The sequence below is a fragment of the Dermacentor albipictus genome, chromosome 4 (genome assembly GCF_038994185.2).
Source record: "Dermacentor albipictus isolate Rhodes 1998 colony chromosome 4, USDA_Dalb.pri_finalv2, whole genome shotgun sequence".
Lineage (NCBI taxonomy): Eukaryota > Metazoa > Arthropoda > Arachnida > Ixodida > Ixodidae > Dermacentor > Dermacentor albipictus.
The window spans coordinates 147,930,504-147,951,851 of NC_091824.1; the positions used below are offsets into that span (position 1 = coordinate 147,930,504).

General features: G+C 44.2%; 1 protein-coding gene across 6 annotated transcripts in view; it reads left to right on the forward strand.

The window, feature by feature from the left end:
• Window positions 1-21,348, forward strand: part of LOC135902182 (hemicentin-2-like) — a 602,016-nt gene that overhangs the window by 572,641 nt on the left and 8,027 nt on the right. For 4 of the 6 annotated variants that reach the window (XM_070537724.1, XM_070537725.1, XM_070537723.1 and 1 more), the window contains 6 exons: window positions 5,954-6,250; window positions 9,524-9,664; window positions 10,214-10,241; window positions 10,871-10,962; window positions 12,443-12,591; window positions 13,792-13,969. In XM_070537724.1, the coding sequence (XP_070393825.1) occupies window positions 5,954-6,250; window positions 9,524-9,664; window positions 10,214-10,241; window positions 10,871-10,962; window positions 12,443-12,591; window positions 13,792-13,969 (885 nt within the window). The remainder of the gene's footprint in view (window positions 1-5,953; window positions 6,251-9,523; window positions 9,665-10,213; window positions 10,242-10,870; window positions 10,963-12,442; window positions 12,592-13,791; window positions 13,970-21,348) is intronic. The other 2 variants (XM_070537726.1, XM_070537727.1) reach the window with 2 other exon arrangements.

The window sequence follows — 21,348 nt, forward strand, 5'->3', positions numbered from 1 at the left end:
TTCGGAGTTAGGGCTTAAGCTTAGTTTACAATGTTACCATGCCACTCTGGGTGTGATGAGTGGCAGAATAGTGTATAGTCAAAAGTTAGTGAAATTATTATTCAATCCGATTTTCAGAGCTTATGAAAACGCTTCACATGTAGCAGTGAATCGCATAAACCTAACACGTGCCTTTTCCCTCGTTAACAATGCTGAGTATTTCTTTTTCCTCTTTCACCACTTTCGCGTTAACTTGTACGGACAGGACGCGTTAACGTTTTACACTTAGTTCGTTTATCTCAGCCATGTAGAATTTCAAAGCTCTTAATGTGAAGAGGGTCCTGAGGCACAAAGTGCCGCTGCTTACGCTTAATATTAATTAATATTATCAATTATTGTTAATTAAAAATTATTAATTAATAACGAGAACAGTTTATTAACGACAGTCACATGCTTCATATAACGCAAGTTACATAACTCGCCACTGTGCTCTGAATGTAACGTGCCTGAAGACCTGCAACATGCTCTGTGCGACTTCTGCTACTACGCGTCAGACTTTGAAGGCGGCACTGCACCTTCAAGGGAACTCGAGCTTGGCACTACGCATGGAGGAAGGAAACTGAGGAGAGGCCATACCCCCTCCGCGCGCTAGGAGAAAAGTGTGGAGGAAATGACGTAGTACGTTCTCCTCTTTTTTGCAGTTCTTTTTTTATTTCTGTGCTGTAGCGGCCACGCCTTTCGGGCCACAATGGCGGCTTTCTTATGATTCTGTGCGCTCACACGTGTTACTCCGCAGGTTTCGTACCGTCGCAAAGGCACCGTGCGGGCAGGTTTGCGTTGGTCTCCGTGTTTTGTTGCGCTGCATTATCTGGACCGTGCTCTCCCGGATGTTGCTGTGGCCAGGTGGGACAGGAGGAACTAAAGTTCGTGAAAGAACGCCCATGTAACGCTGTACGCAATGTACCGCGCCACCGCAATGGAAACGGACGAAGGAATCATATCCGCGGGAAATTTTGCCCTCTTTGGGGGAATCGTGCTAACGTGCCACCGCAGGCCGAAACCCATGCATTTCAGAATCTGTACAATGAACGCCTTGCAGGTCAGTGATTCCTGCTTTTGACAGCGCATTTGATGCATTTGCGGCACGTAAAACGTGCGTTATGAATGCATAGTTTGTGTTCACTAACAACTAGCTTTTGTGCATATTAAAACACATGTTGCTTAACTGTTGCTTGTTCCTCGCAGTACTCGCGACAGCACGAAGTCTTTTAGGCAGCGCGCATTCGAGGTTCATGCACATCTACACAGGTGTACCTCAATACACGTGCTGGTAGAGGGTTACGCAGAATTTGTGCATTTTGCTGCCCTCGGCACCGTGCGCCTGCCAGCCGACACTTCATCCTGGAAGATGCAAAAGAAGCGGCTGCTTTGACTTAAGGAACGGATCCTCCTTACTGCAGGCGTATCCTATCTGTGCACGCGAGAAACGCAGGTGAGTGAAGGTTAGCGGATGCACTGCAAGAGTCGATCGGCAAGGCTCCACAGAACGTACGCCTGCGAACGCATCAAACGACTGTTGTATGGTCGCACGTAGGCCGGTTCTACGCGCGTACTGTTCTTCACCGTGCGCTGGCTATCGCAAAACTGTAGTTCCATGATGCTTAACTTACCGTGGTAAGAAGGCACTTCAGGCCGCAGTCAATGAAACTAAACGTGGAGTCAGAAATGACATTCTCCCTCCTCGCCGATGCGTTGTCGTAGTGGTGCGAGGCCACCCGAAGTTTTTTCAATAAAGCACGACGATTTCTCAAGCGAGAATATGTTTGTGCTCATAAACTCCAAATGGATCGCAAATGGGTCGGTGCGTCGTACGTTTCTCTAGTGCGTTCTTGCAGTGCAGTGAGAATGCGTACATTTCGTATTGCCATACGTCTAGCTCGCAAGACCCTCTGAGAGCCCCAGAAAGCCCAAGCAGAGAAAAGCAAGTACAAGGCAGTGATAACGGTGACCTTTTTTTGAAAACAAGCAAGAACTGGGCAGCGGTTGATGAGAACAGTTCAGTTGGCTGGCCCTATAAGGCATGATTCTTTTCATAAAAGCTGGTAAAAGCAGCCGATCCGGCATCACGGCCCCATTTGCGAAGCTCATTATGAAATTCTTTTAACATGAATTCGGCAACGGTAATGCAATGAGACTTCACGATTGTTTAGTGTTGCTGCGGAGCGCGCGCGTCCGATCAGGCCATATCGAGCAGGACGATTGAGCGCAGCGCGGTCTGGTTTCGCGAGAGATGCAAACAAGAGAGGAGAGCTTACCCGATAGGCGGAGCAACACCATGAGCGACACCAACTTCCAGCTTCACTTTAGCTTCACAAAGAGTGACGTCAGGGCCTCTCCTGAGTTTCCTTCCTCCATGGCACTACGGCACATTCTCGGCCCATGGCAAAGCGCCACCTGCGGGTTATACGCGCCACGAAAGCGCTGCTGACCTTCTTGAGGGCCATGAGCCTTAACGAAACGTTTAAATATCTTTATTGTAGTGTGTGCGCGGGTGTGTGTGTATGTATGCGTGGGATCGCATGTTCTCTTAAGTGTTTATCATAAACACTTAACAGAACAGCCTTTCCTTTGTGTTGTCGATAAATTCGACTTCGGCCTGCCATCTGCAAGCCGCCTGGTTAGCTAACATGGTAGAGCGGCTGCCCCGGAAAGGTGGTGGTCCCGGGTTCGAGTCCCGGACCAGGACGAATTCTCCTTCAACTCTGAGGCTGTTCTTTCGAGGAACCCGTATGGGTTTCCTTTGTAGCAATTGCTACGAACGGGTGGATGCCTGATTTTCCCTTTATTAATTACTTATTTCCACCTTGCGGGTTTCCGCAGAACTACTACGTCAAACTATTGCCTTTGCTTCGTGTTGTCGACAAATTCCACTACGCCCTGCCATCTGCTAGCCGCCTTGTTGGCTAAGATGGTAGAGCGGCTGCCCCGGAAAGGCGGTGGTCCCGGGTTCGAGTCCCATACTAGGACAAATTTTTCTTTAGCTCTTAGGCTGTTCATTCGAGGAACCCGTAGGGGTTTCCTTTGTAGCAATTGCTACGAACGGGTGGATGTCTGATCTTCCCTTTATTAAGTGTTTTTCACTGTATATATCATAATCATCACCCAACACCTAGAGTACCAAGTCAGGCAAATAAACAGGCTAACATCTCTAGCATATTATTAAAGCTTGTTTCTCTCTCTCAACTTTTTCGCAAACTAAACGTCAGTTATGCATTAAAATGCTTCGCAAAGAACACAACACCAAGCGGCCGCAGTGATTCTGGTTGAGATACCATGCGAAAAGACACATCTAAATTCAATGGATGCGATGCTGCAAAAATTTGAGTTCCCTTTTCAGCGTCAAAGTACATCGTTATACAGGTTGCTTCCAACAGGCTCATGCCGCAGAATTAACCTCCGGCAATAGCCTTTCAGAGAAAGAAGCATTCCTGTATCGTTACGACTGATACGCGTTTTCTTTTTCTTTTCTTTCTTTTTTTCGCGAGGTCAGTAACTTATTTAGAAATTCGTGAATTCTGCGGCTAAATATCCAGAAAGAGAGGGCGTGTCCGACAGATCTATCTCACGGAATTAGTAAAACAAAACTTCTGTGTCCCGGTGTCGTCTCTGAACTTAGCGTAAAGGGTTACTAGGGCTTTCCACTTTAATTGGCCGAACGGCGGCGTGCAGCCGCCAACGCACGCTGCATCTCTCTGATTTGCATTTTCGCCTCCTTCTGAGAGAACGCGCTAGGCAGGGTTCGCGATGAAACAGCGTCTCATTAAAGGAAAGATCTAATTAATCCCAAGATTCCGCACAGCCAAAGCAGCCCCTTCGTTTTAGTAAAGTGCCCAAAATATGGCCAGCTAACGCAGCACGGCCAATGGCTCCCTAAACACTGGCCTTAATGACCAATTGAAGCTTCTGGCCTCTTTAGAGCTGATCCGCTCCCGACGGACAGCTCCAAGAGAGCGGTTAGCTGTACAGTCTTGGAAGGCGTTTAGAACATTGATTTAAGCTCCTTAGAATTCTGACGAAATCCTTTAAGGCGTTGGTTAAATAGCGGTCGCCGTACTAAACGGTTTTATTGAATATTGTAAGCTCTGTTGAAGAGCGTTTCCGCCGTCAGAGCACACGAGGCAAGTCTACGGTTCCATATATCTTCAGTAGAAGAGGCTTTTTTCCCCTCATTATTATAACGCGCATAACAACGTCAAGACCGGAGGTTAACTTTCAGAAGATTCAGAGCTGTGGAAGTATACCTTGCCATGTATTCTGAACAATTAAAAACAACCCGCATACACTGAACGCACCGTTTATACTCTCGAATAGTTCATAGAACTTCACTGGCAAATGCATGCGACCGGTGTGGCAATATTCAGCATGGGTGGATAGGTATCATGCTATCGATATTTGCAACACAAGCCTCAGCCTGAGCCATATGGCTAAAGATACATCATTCAAGGGTCAACTCAAGCCATTTATGCAAATATCTCAATTACCAATTTGTAAGCGCAACTCACACAGATATGTCTGATTTAACAGAAATAAATGAATAAGTGATTCTACAAAAGCGCTTGTCCGTGCCAAGACAATCGGGCAAAAGGTCATCGTCTTGTCGCAACATTGAGACCAAACAGTGGTCCTCTCCTATTTCTTTACTGGTTAATTTACCTCTCATGTGTTTGTGTTTATCATTCATATAGTTATTTTTTATTTGTTTTCGCAGTTTTATTTTGAGTTTGTATTCTTATTTTATCTCGAACCAACAATCAACGTGAATGTTCATTATCCTTAATTGTAGCACTCCTAATACTGGAGAGGCTCAGAAAGTGCCACCCCAACCACCATCTAAGCATGGCGTCTCTTAGACTGGCTACTCTTAGCTTTAGATGTCAGTTTATTTCGACTGACATGACAAATAGATTAATGGTTTATCGTTATGCTAAATATACTGCGTCGAATTTGCGTCTGCTAAATGCCGAGGGACATCGTCATGAGTCAGCTTGCCTTTAGAGGCAAAAGGTGCTGGAAGGAAGCTGAATGCAAAAGGTTTCTACGTTAGAATATTGACTCTGCAGTGTTCTGAAGAAAAAATATTAAAGATTTCGACTTTTAGGACACCAGAAACTCGTGTTTTTTCAGTGTTATTAGAATGAGATAGGCCTCGTGCTGCAAGACCAATTCTTTACTGCTTTTAGGTGCCTTGACTGAATGTTTGCTATGTAAAAGGTACTGCGACAATAGCGCAGGATTCACAGATTATTTTTTCCTGTACAGACACAGAAATAAGTGTCGAATAAATGTTTTCAAGGACATGTGTTCCAGCAAGAAGTGTTCGTAGCAATGACAGCACTGATAGCAGCCGTACGAACACAAAAAAGGCAGTACTTTCAGGAAAACGTGACGAAAATATTAATATGCGACAAGGAATTCGGTGGTTACAAAAAAAAATGTCGTATCACAAATTGCCAAAGAACCTCTTAAATAGGAACAGGCCAAAGCAAAAAAAAAATTATACGATAGACATGACTCAGTGTCTAGTTCAGTTAATTAGATATCTATTGTTTGATGGTATACGTAAATGCTAGCATAGCTTCTTCATTCGCGGATTTGCAAGAAACTGACAGGTTTAACAAAAGCCTCTCAATATCACTCCGCCAGTCAATATAAAAGCAGAGCCCGGGGAAATATCTTACTGAAGAGAACGTCGAGGAATCGGTTGGAAATCTGGGCCTACTGTCATAAAAAATCTCTTACGATAGAATTGTTCGCAAGAGTAAATTACAGTAAATACTGACGCTGGACATATTGCTCGTGAAGGCCGCCAGTGAAATGGCAAGGAATGCTATTGAAAGAAAAGAACCTTAAAAGATCTAGTTCCCTGTAGTTACGCTATATGCCTTATGCGAAGCTTTGGTCATGAATGCTCCAGGCCCCCCGAACCCTCCGGTGAACTGCAGCGTTCCGTCCATAACGGCCACGAGCCTGACCGTTCGCTGCGAGCGATCGCTGCAGCCTTGGCCGCTGCCCGTACACTTCCGGGCCGACGTGTACGTCGACAGTCGACTGCGGGAGCGAATGGTTTCAAACGATCCGCTCTTCGAAGTGGGCGACCTCGAGCCGGGCTCCAGCGTCAGCCTCTCTGTCTTCGCACTCAACGAGAAAGGAATCAGCACGGCCGTGCCCCTAGCCCTCTCGACGCTGGTCTCGGCCAAGACTGAGCTCATAGGCAGGAACCCAAACCTTTTGGTTTCATTTCATTTGCTCGTTTTTTTTGCGTTCACGTTTTGTCCCATGTTTTACGTGTTACTTTCTTTTATTTTCCTTATACGCTACTTACAGCTGTATAGCGTCGGCAGTCTGTGTCTCACATCTATTCCGTACCCCCATGATCGTCTTTCTCTTCTGCTTACTAGCAAATCAGCCGCGCACTGCCTTCTACAGAACATAGGGAAAAAAAGCTTTTGCTGATCTATTCGGGTGTGTGACACTAACCCAGGGGTATGGAATAATTCTGACTTGAATTAATGAGTCGAAAAATCCTGCACAGCGAAATTAGGCTGCGAGCAAGCTGTGTGTCGATTTTTGTTTCCCCTTTGTGAGCTACTCTCTTCCTTCAGCTTTTGCTCCCAATGGTACGCCTTACTGACTTCCCTCCATTCCATTCTTCACTTAACCTTGTCTTATCTTCAGACCTCTCCCCCTTTGCCTTTCAGTAAAAGGGTCTGGTAATGACAGCCTGGCTCAGCCTGCCCGTCTTATGCTTTGTGTGCCTGTGTGTGCAAGCGTAGTGTTTGTGCTTTAACATTTCCTGTTTAGATTACACGATTGTTTTCAATGCAGGTTACAAGGACACAAGAATATAAGTTCGCACAAGAAATCTAATTATGAATATAATGATTAAAAACATACGTATTGAAGGTTTCATTTCTGGAACTATTAGGGCGTAATCATATAACAGAATTGAAGTCGGTCATTTTCGATGGTCATTCTACAATGTCATTCTGCATTTTCCACGCACCACGGCTGTGGGAGAAAATGTCCGTCGACAAGGTCTTCTTGCCATCACTTTCATTTTAGAAGAATTGCACACCGCGTAACGCACCATGACGAAGATGAGCGATATGGTTATCCTAGTGCCTGTAATGCATTTTCCAGGTGCCAGCAATCAAGCAAGCAGAAATATCGAAAACCATGGTTAAACTGAAGATCGATGAAATAAGGCGCTTTGTACTTTGACGCGACGTAAATCGATAGCTTCAGGCGCAGCTTTTGTACCACGCTTCTGGTGCGCAATAATGCTAGAAATAGTTTAAACACTGCAAGATGGCTTATAATGATTCGCTTCAACTTTAAGTGCATTGTATAAACGCAAGAGCTAGAATGCTTACTTGTGTTTTATTGTTTTATTGGCTAAGCAATATTTGTCGTTTGCTGCTGTGAAAGTTACGTCGTACGGTCCATGCTGACCCTGTCCCGGTAAGGTATCACTAACGATATTTCTAATATTGCACCGCGTGGGGAGGGGGCATTAACATTTCTCAAATCACAATGCCTCTAGGCAGGTCCATCAGACTGCAGAAAAGCAGAAGGGGGAACATTTAGGATAACCCCAGCTTCGACCTCCTTGATTACACCATTTATCTAAACTTAGTGCCGCAGACCATTGCCATTTTGTGAAATTTCGAAAATGTACTTGAAAAAGGGGGTACCAGCGAAACACTGAGGACGCGCACACAAGAAAAAGTTGTTAGACACGACAGACTGTTAGACACGGATGGACCACAGTTGAAAGTCCAGCGTCCGTCCGTGTCTAACACCTATTCCTTGTGTGCGCGTCCTTTGTGTTTCGCTGGTACCCTCTTCTTCAAGTACATCAAGCACCAACTGGCCAAAGAGCTTGCGCTAATGCACCTCATTGCGAAAATGTCCGAACACTGCACCAATCTGCGATTAGGGCTCTGTGCCGCAACTCTTAAGTCTACCACCTAAGGCCAACTTTACGGCTAAAGGTGTATACACACATCTTTCAAATAATTTATTATCACATCATACACACTTAGGACCGGGCAATTTGGAATTTGCAGAAAAGGCTGCACTGAGATTGTTTTTGCTTGTACAGATGGACAAAATACGTGCATTTTTTTTTACTCGAAAATCAAAATTCCACACCCAGAAGGGTTAAGTAAACAATTATCTGAACATGTACAATGTGTATTCTTACAATTGCGTTGCACATCTTTAGGGCTAGCTCCTGTTCTCAATTATCTTATATTTTAGTGTCTTCCCTAGACAGAAAACCGGACTTCGAAAACAAACATGAATAAAAAAAACGTTAAGGCAGAGCATGTCCCACTGTACTAATAGCAATCGTAGATAGCTTTTGTCTACGCACTGTACAGTCCTTTAGTGCAGTCCCCATTGCCAGCATAACATCAACTGCGGCAGATCTCTGAAGCACCTTTTTCGTCTGCGTCACCAATGTGATTATATCTTACTATCAACAATACACCGTAGACAGTTTTGAATCTGATACTGCTGGCCTTACGCCAACTATATTGACTTATATGCCGTAGTGCTGGTTAGCGAGCACCTTCTAAACATTTTATAGATGTTAAAGCTGAGATAAGGCAGCCAGTCAAGCGCTTTCGCTACGGTATCATTATGGATCTCTACCGCCATGAGTGATGACTTTCGTTTTCGCTGTCAGCGCTTTGTGACATTGATAGAGCACCCAGCCCTGAGAAGACGTCAAAGCTTATATGCCAACATTTTTCAGGGCTCCGCCAAAATTTGGGGTCATCTCTGAGGCGTTTCGATACATCAATCCCCTATCCTATATTGCCTGAGCGTGATAAAAATTGGGCAATATATATATATATATATATATATATATATATATATATATATATATATATATATATATATATATAATCAGGAATGTTTCCCTACATAGACATCAGTGACCAGACAGACGGACGAATAGTTCAGTTCTAAAAGCAGTAACGGTTGTATCTGTTTACTTATTTGTTTATCTCTTTATTTATTTACGGATACTTCTGTATTCAAACCTCAATTTACCTAGTAAATGATTATTCTAGAGCCAATTTCTATTCTTTCTGCAAGAAGGCGATATATGTACGTTGTTGTGGCAGTGACATATTTCCGCTCTTTCTCCCACACTTATTCAGCTATTCCATTCACTCCGGTTAATTATTAGCAGCGATAATTCTTCAAGAACAGCTATTGTTAATATAAGACAACCTTACTGAAGAGCCTGAGAGATTCTGAGAATGGCTGAACTAGATTGCCAGTATCACAAGAAAAGAGTTTTGCGAACTGCTGGATTCACGACACAGCACAAATTTATTTTGGGCTCAGTGATATGCGTGTGCTTACTGTTTCAGTTCTGTGCGAATTCTGCACAGAAGTCAGCAGATATCAAGCCACTATCAGTTCCAAAAGTAGAAATCCAATATCGCTTATATTCTCCCGCAATCAGGGCTCCTGCCAGGCGAGGCGGCGATGGTGTCGGCGTCGAGTCCACTGCTGGGAATCTTGGTCGGCGTCGTTGCTCTTCTCGTCCTCATCGCCATCGTCATCATCGTCGTCATGAAAGTAAAAACTGGAAAAAGGAAAGCAGGTACCTGGCTTACACCCCCGTGCGAGAGATGACAAACATGAAGAAAGTGCTGCTGTTCATGGCACTTTTGAATGCTTCGTCACTTTACAAGACATATCAGAGACAAACGCGCTTATCTCTAATAAACATGCCCTAGCTCTACAACAAGTTCGTAGTACAGGAGAACACGCACGTAGTTGGGTGCCATTGGCGCCACCTGCTGGTTGCCATGCATGTTGTAAAGTGTGCACATCACCTGTTTAGGCATGAAGGATTCGGTAGCCTACCGCCAAGTCTGAGACTGTTTGCTGACCTATTCAAGGCTATTTATTTTTTAAAGTACGTGCATAAAATTCAAAGCACTGTGTTGATGGGAAAATCTAACCACTGTGCAGGAAGGATGCGAGCTTTCATTTCGCTCTGTAACTTTCATAGTTTTTGTATCTGCTTCAACACGTTCTGGCGGCTACTTGACATTGTCTCCTATCATTCTTCAATTGGCCTTAATGCACCTGAACGACCCTCCCTTTCGGAAAGCTTAAGTTCTCTTTCCTTTTGTTGCCTCTGCAGCTGCCAAAAGAAGGAACGAAGATGACAAGTAAGTGTGTAGTTTTAATTATGAATGTGATTCTGTAAACAAGAAATGCCCTCAGACTCTGTTTTTCTTAGTATACAGTTCACCCTTTCTGTGAGATGTGCTCATCAAGCATTACTTAATATCAATCGGGCAACACAATTAAATAGCTCACACTGTTTATGAGCATCGTTTGCGTAGTTTGATTCAGAATAAAAGTACATGAAGTGCGCACTGTTGTAAATCGCCCTGCAGCACATGGAGGAAGAAGAGGAGGGAAGTGGAAACACGCCCGTTCAGCTAGAAAGGCCTGGACAGAGATGCTCACCATGTTTGAACGTTTTTGCTCTGAAAACGCCAATAAGCGAAAGTCGTCTTAAAATACGTTCTTAACCTTCCTAAAATACGGAAACAACCAGTTTGCGACATTGAGCCAAGAATTAAAAAGCCTTTTTAGTGGAACGTCACGCACTTATCTATTCTGTAAAAGCGTTTATAACTTGCCAAAGTTCATAAAGTATGTTGGGTGAAAAAACTGCGAGATTGGTTGCTGAGTGGTAAAAAGTGCGACTTCTATTAGCGTTCAATACATCATTTTTGTCATAGTTGACAGTCAGAACTAGCGCCGTCGTCATCTTCTTTTTAATTTGTAGGTCGCACACCCCCCTAAAGAAGGAGATTGTAGACATTACGGAAGTTGAAGACAAATGCCCGGACATTATTCCACCGAGAAATCTTGGAATTGGTAAGTTCTTCTACTTCTGTATTTGACCTTATCGCCTCAAGGCACATGCACCTAGCTTCCAGAATTGCACTTTTATGCGGACGTTGAACTGGCGTTCACATCAGGCTGCAATGCGAGCCGAAATTAGAGCAAATCGGCGTATAATTCTAGGACAGCCAAGCTCCTTCTCTGGACTTGATGTAGTATACATCCTTTCAAACGCATTCCTACATTGTGCGATCAATCATACTCAGAAGCTGAGGCAGCGGGCGCGCACCGCCTTTCCGATATTTTTTTTCGAGCTTCACGCATGAGCTTACCGCTAAGCACAACTTTGTACGTGTATATCTAAGACAGTGGAATGAAACGTTACGAACCAAGATGCCGACATCTACTGAGCATGCATATAAAAAAGAAAATCTTATTCACCCTGGTTGGCGGTTGTGTTATCTTAATGTACGAGGTTTTATGCCTTCCCGTACACAAAGTCAAGAGGCCTCTGGTAATCAGGGAGACGTGACACGCCGTGGTGGCGGATAGGTTGGTCAATACCGTCATCCAATGGGCAATTTAGCCGCTGCATTCAAGAGCCGGTGTAAATGCGCGTGTTAAAAGGGGTAGAAAGAGAGGAACTAAAGAACGTGGTGAGGATTTTAGCATGGTATTTTGCACAGGTTGCACTTGTTATAAGTCATAGTGTTTAGCATGCAACATGGCAGACGGTTGGTTGTTCATTGGCTGCACGTTGCCTGAAATTATGCTTTGCTCCAGGCCCATTCAATATCACATCAATTCCTAAGTGACTGTAAAGCATGCACCACCTCAGTTATCGTCATTATGCGGCAGAAGCCAAACGCAAGTAAGAAGGTACTTCGAAACGTTTTGGTATGTAGGTGTTCTGCCAGAACTCCATTTTTGCACTTTTAAAACATGTATGACATATGATAAATTAAGCTTCAGACAAGCAAATTATTTCTATGCCCTGTGATATATCTGACTGGCGCAAAACCACTAGAAACATTGCGTACTGGGATAAGTGGAGAGAAGCCTCATATTCGCCAAGTTGCACGGCCTTTCATAAGCAATAACAGAAATATGGTGTTTTATCGTGCCAATTTTTACTTATTACCATAATTAGTCGATAATTATTACCACTACTCGAATTGCTTTTATGAAAATTGCTCTTCCACTGTCATTAGTTTTCTATAGCAACACTGCCTTGTTATGTGAGAACTTTTGTGGGTACTTCTCAGCCACACATGCGACACGTCTAATGTGTGACGCCCTTTCCACGTACACAGATATGTTAAACAAATGTTTATTGCTAAGCTGACCACGTTTGTCTAAATATCAAACCATTCAACAGCCCAGTGGCCTGTTCAACGTGGTTACTTATTCTGGATCAGTGCATGTTCAACCATCTTATTATTGAATTTATCACCTTTACTCGTTCTGGTGTGCTTACTGTCCACATATAGTTCGACATTACTTTTATGTTCAGTTTCAGGTTCGGACTACTCAGATATTGAAATGAAGTACGTGGAAACGCATATCACGGATCGAGTTCCATCTTACGAAAACGGAGCTGAGAAGAAATATCCAGAGAGTTTCACACCCACGTTATCTGCCAACTGCTATATGTCAAAGCAGGTAATTCGCCTACTCTTCAACTATTACTGTACTTAATAACACGTTTGTAAATAGTTTGATATTGTATTGTATTGTATTGTATTGTATTGTATTGTATTGTATTGTATTGTATTGTATTGTATTGTATTGTATTGTATTGTATTGTGTTGTATTGCTTTTCTATTGACCATTCGCACATACTGCCATCAGCAATGAAGTGGTGGTAGTGACGCTAGTGCTGCAGGCGTGGTTAGTCCATTGGACTTGGCCGACAGTTGTTCCACCGTGGCATCTTTCTGCACGTGGTAAATAGTCGTCGCCATGATATGGTGAACAGCAGATAATTCAAATAGAATGTTTTAAAAAGCCCAGATCAATAATTTAGAAAAGACGCAACTACGTATACCTTACCACTACTTTTACATGAAGAAAAAATGTACCATTGCCTCCACCAACTGTTTGTGCCGAATGTTTATCCACTTTGTGAATTTCTCTAACACTTAGAAAAGATGGCAGTTGTTCTAATGGTTCATACAAAACATGGCTTTTCGTTTTAGATATTTATTCAGTTCAACAGTACCTGCTATAAATAGTGAATTCTTACCGTATAACATATTTCTGAGTTGACACCAAGCAATAGAAGCAGTAAAACCAAGTCAAGTAGCGCATAGTAGTACTGGTAGCTCGAGGAACCATGTTAGGTTTTGTGTCGCCAAAATCTCGTCCGTCGTATTGTTCGTGTCTACTGAACTGAGTACTGCGGAACGCCGGGTAATCTAAAGGAACGAGAGCCTTTCCAGCAGCCTTTATACGAACCTCTCCTCAATTCTTTACGATTGGCCCGTGTTGTAGTAGAACGTTTACCCAACCGGAAATAAACAGTAAAAAGCGGGAACGTCCTAAAAAGAAACGTCCTGAATGTTTGAGCGTTCTTTTTTGAGCTTTAAAGGAGGAATTGGGCTTGACGGAGCGCTCAGTATTAAGCCCTTACTGAAAGCGCTTCTATGAGCCAGCCGTTCGGTCAAATTGGCCATGAAAGTGCGCCACAAGTCGAAAGCCGCGCTCCTCTCAGCAGTATTGCTGGCTATCCTGTCTGTACTTCCTCTTCATTATTCTTTGCCTCTTTCGCAACTATATCTTTCTCTCCTCTATTCTTTCTCTCCTACCTCTTTCTCCGTGACCCCGTCCTCACCCTTCCCTGTTCCTGCTCTTGGCGACCAGCGCGCGGAAGATCTGACTTACGCCGAGCTGAGCCTGCCCCCGAGCACGCAGTCCACATTCAGCCGGTCGCTGTCGCGCTCGGGCTGCCGCGCCGTGGTGGGCTCGCCCCCGCTGACGGGTCCTCCCGAGCCACCCACAGAGTACGCGGACATCGACTTCGTGGCGACCCGGGCCCACGGTATGCCTTCCTCTCCACTCGCGCCGTCCTCTCCGCCGAGTCACGGTGGTAGCGGTGCAAGCCGCGGTTGCACTGCGGGATGGGTGCCGCCGCGCACTGCCTTTGACAGTTGGCCCAAGTACACGGTCGAGAGGCCCAGGTCGCCCGTGAGTCGTCACTCCTTTTTCGGCTGCGAGAAGCTCGACACCCGTGCCACCTCAACCTCACACCTGCACCCGCCACATCGTAGTTCCCTGGCATCGGCCTGGTTACTTGCAAACTGCTGGCTAATCACCACGGGCCGTCTTTCCTAACCACACCTTCTTACTTGTCTTCACGTCTGTCTGGCTTCGGAACCCTCTCTGCACCACCGAATGCCACATTGCAATCCTGCTTTGCTCTTGTTTTATTTTTTCCGCATGATTTAACTTTAAATAACGGTTGCCTCTCTTTTTTGCACGCTTCACTAATCAGCTCTATCGTTTTCTCACATGCGATCTACGTGGATTTAGCGCCACTGCCATATCTCACCGGGGACCACCACCACATCCAGTGCTACTGTCCAGCTATCAACTTGCTTGCGAAGCACGTGTGCTGCCTTTGCTAATCTCGCCTTGTTGCCTCACTAAACGTCTGGCCTACTTATGGACTCTGGCACCACCACTATCTGCTCTGATACGCTGCTTTTCCTCACTCTCATTCGGTGCTTATTTTCACTCGCACTTGTAATTTCTTTCTCGTACAATGCACTAACCGACACCGACTTTTCTGCGCTGCAAAGGTCACATCACCACACGCCAGCCCGGACCGACACGTATGCTGCCATTTTCACTCAGAGGCCCAATCGTCCGCTTATCGGCAAGCACAACTACAAGTTTCCTCCTTTTTAATATCACTTTACGACCCACTTGCCTGGCTTTCTCACTTAACTCACTCAGCACTGCCACTTCCTTCTACTACGATTCCACTCTTTTCTCCTTTCATTCTTTCGTTCTTTTTGTGCATTTCTCACCTTTACTATTGACACTTGCCTTTTCTCTGGACTTCCTGTTGTGTACCTTTCGCTCTTCTGCACTAAAGCCCATGTCTTAGGTGGAGGATAATTACCTTACGGGTGACCCTAAATTTGGATGCGCGATTGACTTATGGCCAAGTTTGAAAAGTCGCTTGCCAAAGGTTCTCGCGTGAGAAACTACGATGAAGCATCCTCATTTTAACATCTTCATATCAAACTTTTCGACGTTGGTCGTCCCAAAAAAGAAAGAAGAAAAGGCCATGTAAACTTGGCTGACTTAAAGAGTTAATCTGCTTTGCCACTGAGACGCAGAAGCCTCGTGGTGTGCATAATTTTACTGACAGCTGCGGGTCTACCCCTATTATTCGTTTTTACTGCGGACATACCACAACTAAGGTGTCGCCGTACGTTTGAGTGGGATTGGCGTTCACAACAGGAAGGCTATCTATAGACTTAATTGAACGGTGTTGGGCGGAGCATCGTCCAGACGACCGCTTTCTTAATACGCAATCCTCGTAATACGTACGCGTGAAAATTGCTGTCACAAGGTTATTCGCTGTGCATGGAAGAACTGCTACCTTACAGAAATTATCAAAGGTCCTATGAAAACGAAAACACCAACGAGACTCCCGACAAGCTGGAGGCCTTTCTGGTGCTCTTGTCCTTCTGCTCTGCGAAATTCCTCCAAAACGAAAAGAGGAACGCGTTCCGTAGAGAGGCTGGCAAAGTGCTCCGCGTACATGCCCGCGGTAAAAAGAAAACAATATAAGAAGTTGTAAAACAAGAACAGTGACCTGCAGGACAACGCTCAGCGTATACCAAAAGATGAGGTTGCGCTTGAGACACATGGAGATGTCCTTATAACGGTAATTGCAATCCGCTTGCGAAGAGAGGAGCACGACAAAAGGGAGCTCTAAAGGGGCAGGACAGGAAAATTGGGCACCGCATTCTTTTCTCTACCTCCATAGTTTTTCCTTCCTCTCTCGCTCGCACTCTCTCCTTCGCCTGATGTTTTCTTTCTTTTCCTTTTCCGCAGCAAGGCTAGCGCAGCGCTTCCAGGCAATCACGCCGGAATTCGCTCCTCCCATCCTAGGCAGCAGTGGCACATTTTTTATTTTTATTTTTTTGCCTTCTTACGGAATCCTCGCCTCGCCTAGGCGGTGCAAACAAGTCTCTTCGGTCTCGCGTTCGCAACAACCTCCTCCTCTCAGTGGCCCGCATCCTATCATAGGACTATCGCGTCGCCGTCGCCTCCGCTTCAAGAATTGTGCCCACGCAAGGGTATTATTTATACCGCCCAGCTTTATTCTTATTCTTGTGATTGCATCCTTTTTCTTTCATTACGTTCTGCGATGCCCATTCCGTGCCGACCGATTCTCTGGGAGAAAAACGAACGGGACAACATCGCGTGTCTGTCGATGCCTTGGAGCGCAGGACGTTATCGGCAAGGCTTCGCTTCCTACGAGCGTTTGCGTTAGACACACGAGGAAACTTGTTTTTCTTGTTCCTCCATTTCATTCTTTTCTGCTCATTGTGTGTATGGTGCTTCGCGTCTTTTATTTACTTTTTCTTGACTTTCTTGTAGCGTCCATGTCTCTTTAGTTTTCATCAGATTGCCTGGTGACAAAGACGTCCAGACACCTTCATCATCCGGTTCTTTAGAGCCAAAGGGAGGCCATTTCACATTTTCATATCTAAGACGCTAGCCGAGCCGCGTCGCTCCGTCCCCGCTTAGCAGAAACGCAAATATTAGTAATCATACGGCTCCGGTCTCGCGCGAAACGAATATTGATTGCTCCCTGAAATTTTGGAACGTCCGCAACAGGACAGTATGCTTTGAGAACAACTAATCTGATTGTACGGGAGGCGGAAACGAAAGCAGTTTTTCCGGGCGAGTCTCTTCAGAAATCGAATTTCGGCATGCCGCCTAGGCGGTTAAAAAAAAGGAAAAAGCCAGATTCGCAGTGATTGGGCCTTTTCAATTCAGAACTATGTCTGAACCTATGTGTTTTGTTCCAAAGCAGTGCTCCTGGCTCATTTAACAGTGGTTCCGTTTTATTAATAGTGTAGTGCACCTCTTTTTATTCCCCGTTTACCCTAATGCCCCCATTTCAGCCGAGACTTGCAAACTCTTCGCCCTAGTGCGCATGTGCATCAGTGACTCACTGATCTAGTTAAGGAGCAAGTAAGGGATAATTGGAGGGGAGTGTGCTAGATTATAAGCATAGTGAGTGATAAGAGAGAATGAGCGAGATATTAAGCAGATTACAAGGTCCATCAAGTGCTCTTGCGCCATCTCGCGATTATATAAGCTAACAGAACGCACCGGTCGATGCATGTGTGATATTCCAAATCACACATAATAAACATTTGGATAATTAAATGTGTAGCCAAGGTTGTATTAAAGGGCTCGTATGAAGTTTCAAACATAACGTAAAGTGACGGAACGTGGCGCACACCATAATCAGTTTAGTGGGTCGCAAAGCTTACTACCTTGTTGCACGACTGGAGGAGTGACGCCAACGAAAGCATAGGGGGAACTAAGTGTTTTGCAGTACTGCATGTAAAATGCATGAAAGTTAAATTTACAATTAAGTTCCAATTCTTAATAATGACACGAACACATACACACACACACACGCATGCACACACCGCTGATGGTAGCCTAACCCACAACCTCCGCAAAGCACGTGTGGTAGTGCGAGGGATCTCGCTCCGTCCACTTTGCTTGCAGTGTTGATGCCTTGAGGTAGCCTACGAGGGTTCATTTATCACGTGCCTGTTCCGAAGATCGCGTACCACGTCGCACATTCGGACTAATGGCGGTGACCATAGCTCCAGGGACTAGGTTACAAATACATGTGCAATAGCAAAACACGTAAAAAAATGTAAACAGAAGGCGGGGGGGGGAGGAGGGGGGAGGAGTCGAAGTATCTCTATTAGTAGAACATCGCACGTGCTATGTGGTCGGCTCCTACCGATGGCAAAGTTGCCATTTATCTTATTTTTCATATTTAAAAAACGCAATCATTAATATAACCTGCAACATCTTGGTTAAATATTTATAAAACTTCCTAAATAAAAGTCTATTTCAACTATGCTTTTGCTCGTGTCATTGTCTGTTGCGTACCTGTGGCTGTTAAGATAAATTTGGCCCCTTGGTACGCCTATTCTTCTCGCTCATGTTACGATTTGACACAGACGGCTCCATTTAATAAATATTGTAAAAATGAAACTTTTTTTGTCATTTCCAGAACCATTTTACTATAATTGTAATTTAACTTTTTAAACAACTGCTGCACTAAATCTTAGCTTCACATATACTTCAACATGTGCGCTGAATGTGTCTTCTATCTTTCTTTTCTTTTTTTTTTTACAATCATAGCCAGTGATTCCAGCTTAGATGGGATAGGAAGACTGCTGTTTTTCGTCTTCATGTCACACGGCCAAAGAAAATGTGGTAGTCTATTAAGGCTACCTGTGCAAGTATACAAGCCAGTGTAAAGTTTTTATCGCCAATATTGGTATATCACAATGCGTTCTATCGCTCACTTCATCGCTATTAAAACGGGATTTTTGTTTTTCAAGCAACGTGTCTGGTCCTCGCATAAAGAAGTGCTACGTGTAAAAAATTCATATGTGCGCTCACAGAGTTTGCCATCCCCCTGCTTTCTTCTAATCGTACTAATTTGGAAAGAAGCAATTTTATGACGTTTCTAATATTTTTTTTCATATATAATTGGCCATGCTGGCATCAATGCTCCAGTAAATATGCGCAAATCTCGTTACTTCCGTAGCAAGGAATCAGCATATTCTATGCTTCGGTCATAACCTATTCTATAAGTGGTCGTAACCATTTCATGCCTCACATCTTCATATATAAAATTTTCCTGGAAGACTTAAGGCAGAGTGCTTTCAGCAGCATCTACTCAAGAGGAACGATAAATAAACAAGAACTACGCAGCGACGTAACGCTTTGTAATTAGCCAGCCTAAGTAGGGCGTATAATTACGTATCGTTTTGGAGTAAATTGGCTGTATTTATGTTCTTTTGCATTAAAACAATACAAATAATTGAAGTGGCAAATGTAATATTCGAAGCGCCTTCGTGTATGGGCGTGCCTCCTTTAGAAAGTGCACTTTGATAAGCCGAAGCACGAGAATGAATGTAGAGATGCAGCTTGAAGGCAAAACATAGAAAGAAAACTGTATATAATACAAGCAGACATTAAAAATGTTTTGATTTCATTAGATGATTGCCCCATTATGGGTACGAAAAACTGGATCCCTAATGTTACGACAATTTCCATGGCGAATGTGGGATATTCAGTTCTTTTACAGTTTAGGGCACTTACCATATTTGAAAACTGCCGGGAGGCTAGTTGTGCTAGTTATGTTAGACTTGGCTCGACTAACGCGACTACGTGGAGTGTTTATGGGCAGATAATCGACGACGCTATAACTAGAAACGAGCGAGAATTCGTGTGGTATTCTTGCATTCAGATGTTACATCGAGGCAATGGAAAAATATGGTTAAGGTTAAGGTTCACGTGCGCCATTTCGACCTCTCGTATTGCAGAAAAAAGCAGTAACTCATGCGATGTCTTCTTTACGCTCAGATGACAAGGCGCTCTTTTAAACATTTGCAGACCAAAGGATGCCGTTGACGTGCCCATTTGAAATCTGCAACTTTGTGCAAACTGCGATCTTTGTGCAGGTTGACCAGTGCGTGTTTCCCCAAAGAGCCTGATTGCAAAAAGAGACGTCAAAGTTCGTTGACCATGTAGAAGGAATAGCTTATAACCTGCCTTTGAGCTATGGGTGCAAGTGTGTTGGTCAGAGCGGACGATGCCTTATTGACAGGTTACGGGAGTATCGCTACAATGTGACAGAAATGAGAAGGGGGTTTTTGGACTCCCACTGTAGAAATTTTACGCGCAATCAGGGAGGCGCCACAAATACGGCCACGTGTAAACCGGTATATAGTGCATGCTCAATTTTCAGCAAAAAAATCATAATCAATTAACCTGAGAAATCATCGAAGCAGAATTGATTGACAAGTGTGGTGACACCTGCGCGTCAAAACCGTCCACCGCCCTTTCCACCAAGGAGCTCTCCTTCTTGCGTAGAGATAGGAATTTTTTGCGTGTGGCGCACACGTGATGTGTCACAAATTCTGCTATATATGGGGTCGCTTGCTTCAAAATAAAACAATGTTGTAAGTCTGCGCTCGTGTGTCTCAGCCTCTTCTTCGCCCTAGTCTCGCGCGCAAAAGTCTGCCTTTTTTTTTTATTGATATGATATAAGGAGATGTTGGCGCTCAATTTAAGGCGCCGGCTACTCCTTATCTCTTGGGTGGTTCCGTCATACATCATTCAGGGTTCACGGTTACATATCAAATAATCATTTCACACAAGCACCAGGACTCATAAAGCAACGTTTCCACAGAAAGACTATGGCAAATGTCTCCACACCTATGTAGTCGAAAGTCTCAAAAGTAGAAACGATACTGTCGCCTAATAACACATTTTCTAGTCAGCGGGTCAGCGGGTACATACAATATACATGGCAAATGTCTCCACACTTATGTAGTCGAAAGTCTCAAAAGTACAAACGATACTGTTGCCTAATAACACTTGCCTAATAATAAATATATTAACACATACAGTCACAACAAAGTCGAAAGTCTCAAAAGTACAAACGATACTGTTGCCTAATAACACTTGCCTAATAATAAATATATTAGCACATACAGTCACAACAAAGCAGTCAACATAACATAATTCCCAAACAGATGGATATATAGAGTCACATTGAAATGAACAGAACAATGAAAGCACTAATAGCGTCCAGCGATGCCGCTGTCTTCAAAGAAAGTCTTTAGTGCTGTTAAAGCGCTCTTCTGCAAGGCCGTTGTTGGCCAAGGGCCCAAAAGTTTCCTTAAACTGAAAGGTCTGCGGTCTAATTTACTTAGCGCTGATTTAAGTCGGCATCTTGGTGTATCGTGATGTGGGCAATCTAGAAGGAGGTGATATATTTCTTCATCTACAAATCCGCAATCACATTCGGGGGTTTCCGCTCGGCCAATTCTGTGTAAGAAATGCTTTGTGTAGGCAGTGCCTAGCCTTAATCGATGAATTAGCGTTTCCATAGTTCTATCTAATGACAATGTGCTACCAACATGCCCAAACAGCCACCTTAGTTGCCGCCGTAGTTTTGGAGAACATACCTATACATTTATTCGCTAGTGTTTCACTGAAGTTATCACTCAAAATACGTTAATTTTCAACTGAATGCTGTGATACGGAAATACGAGCAACTGTCTGAAAGCAACTGGAAATACGAGCAACTGTCTGAAAGGTTAACACTTGTGCAGAGTCCTTGAT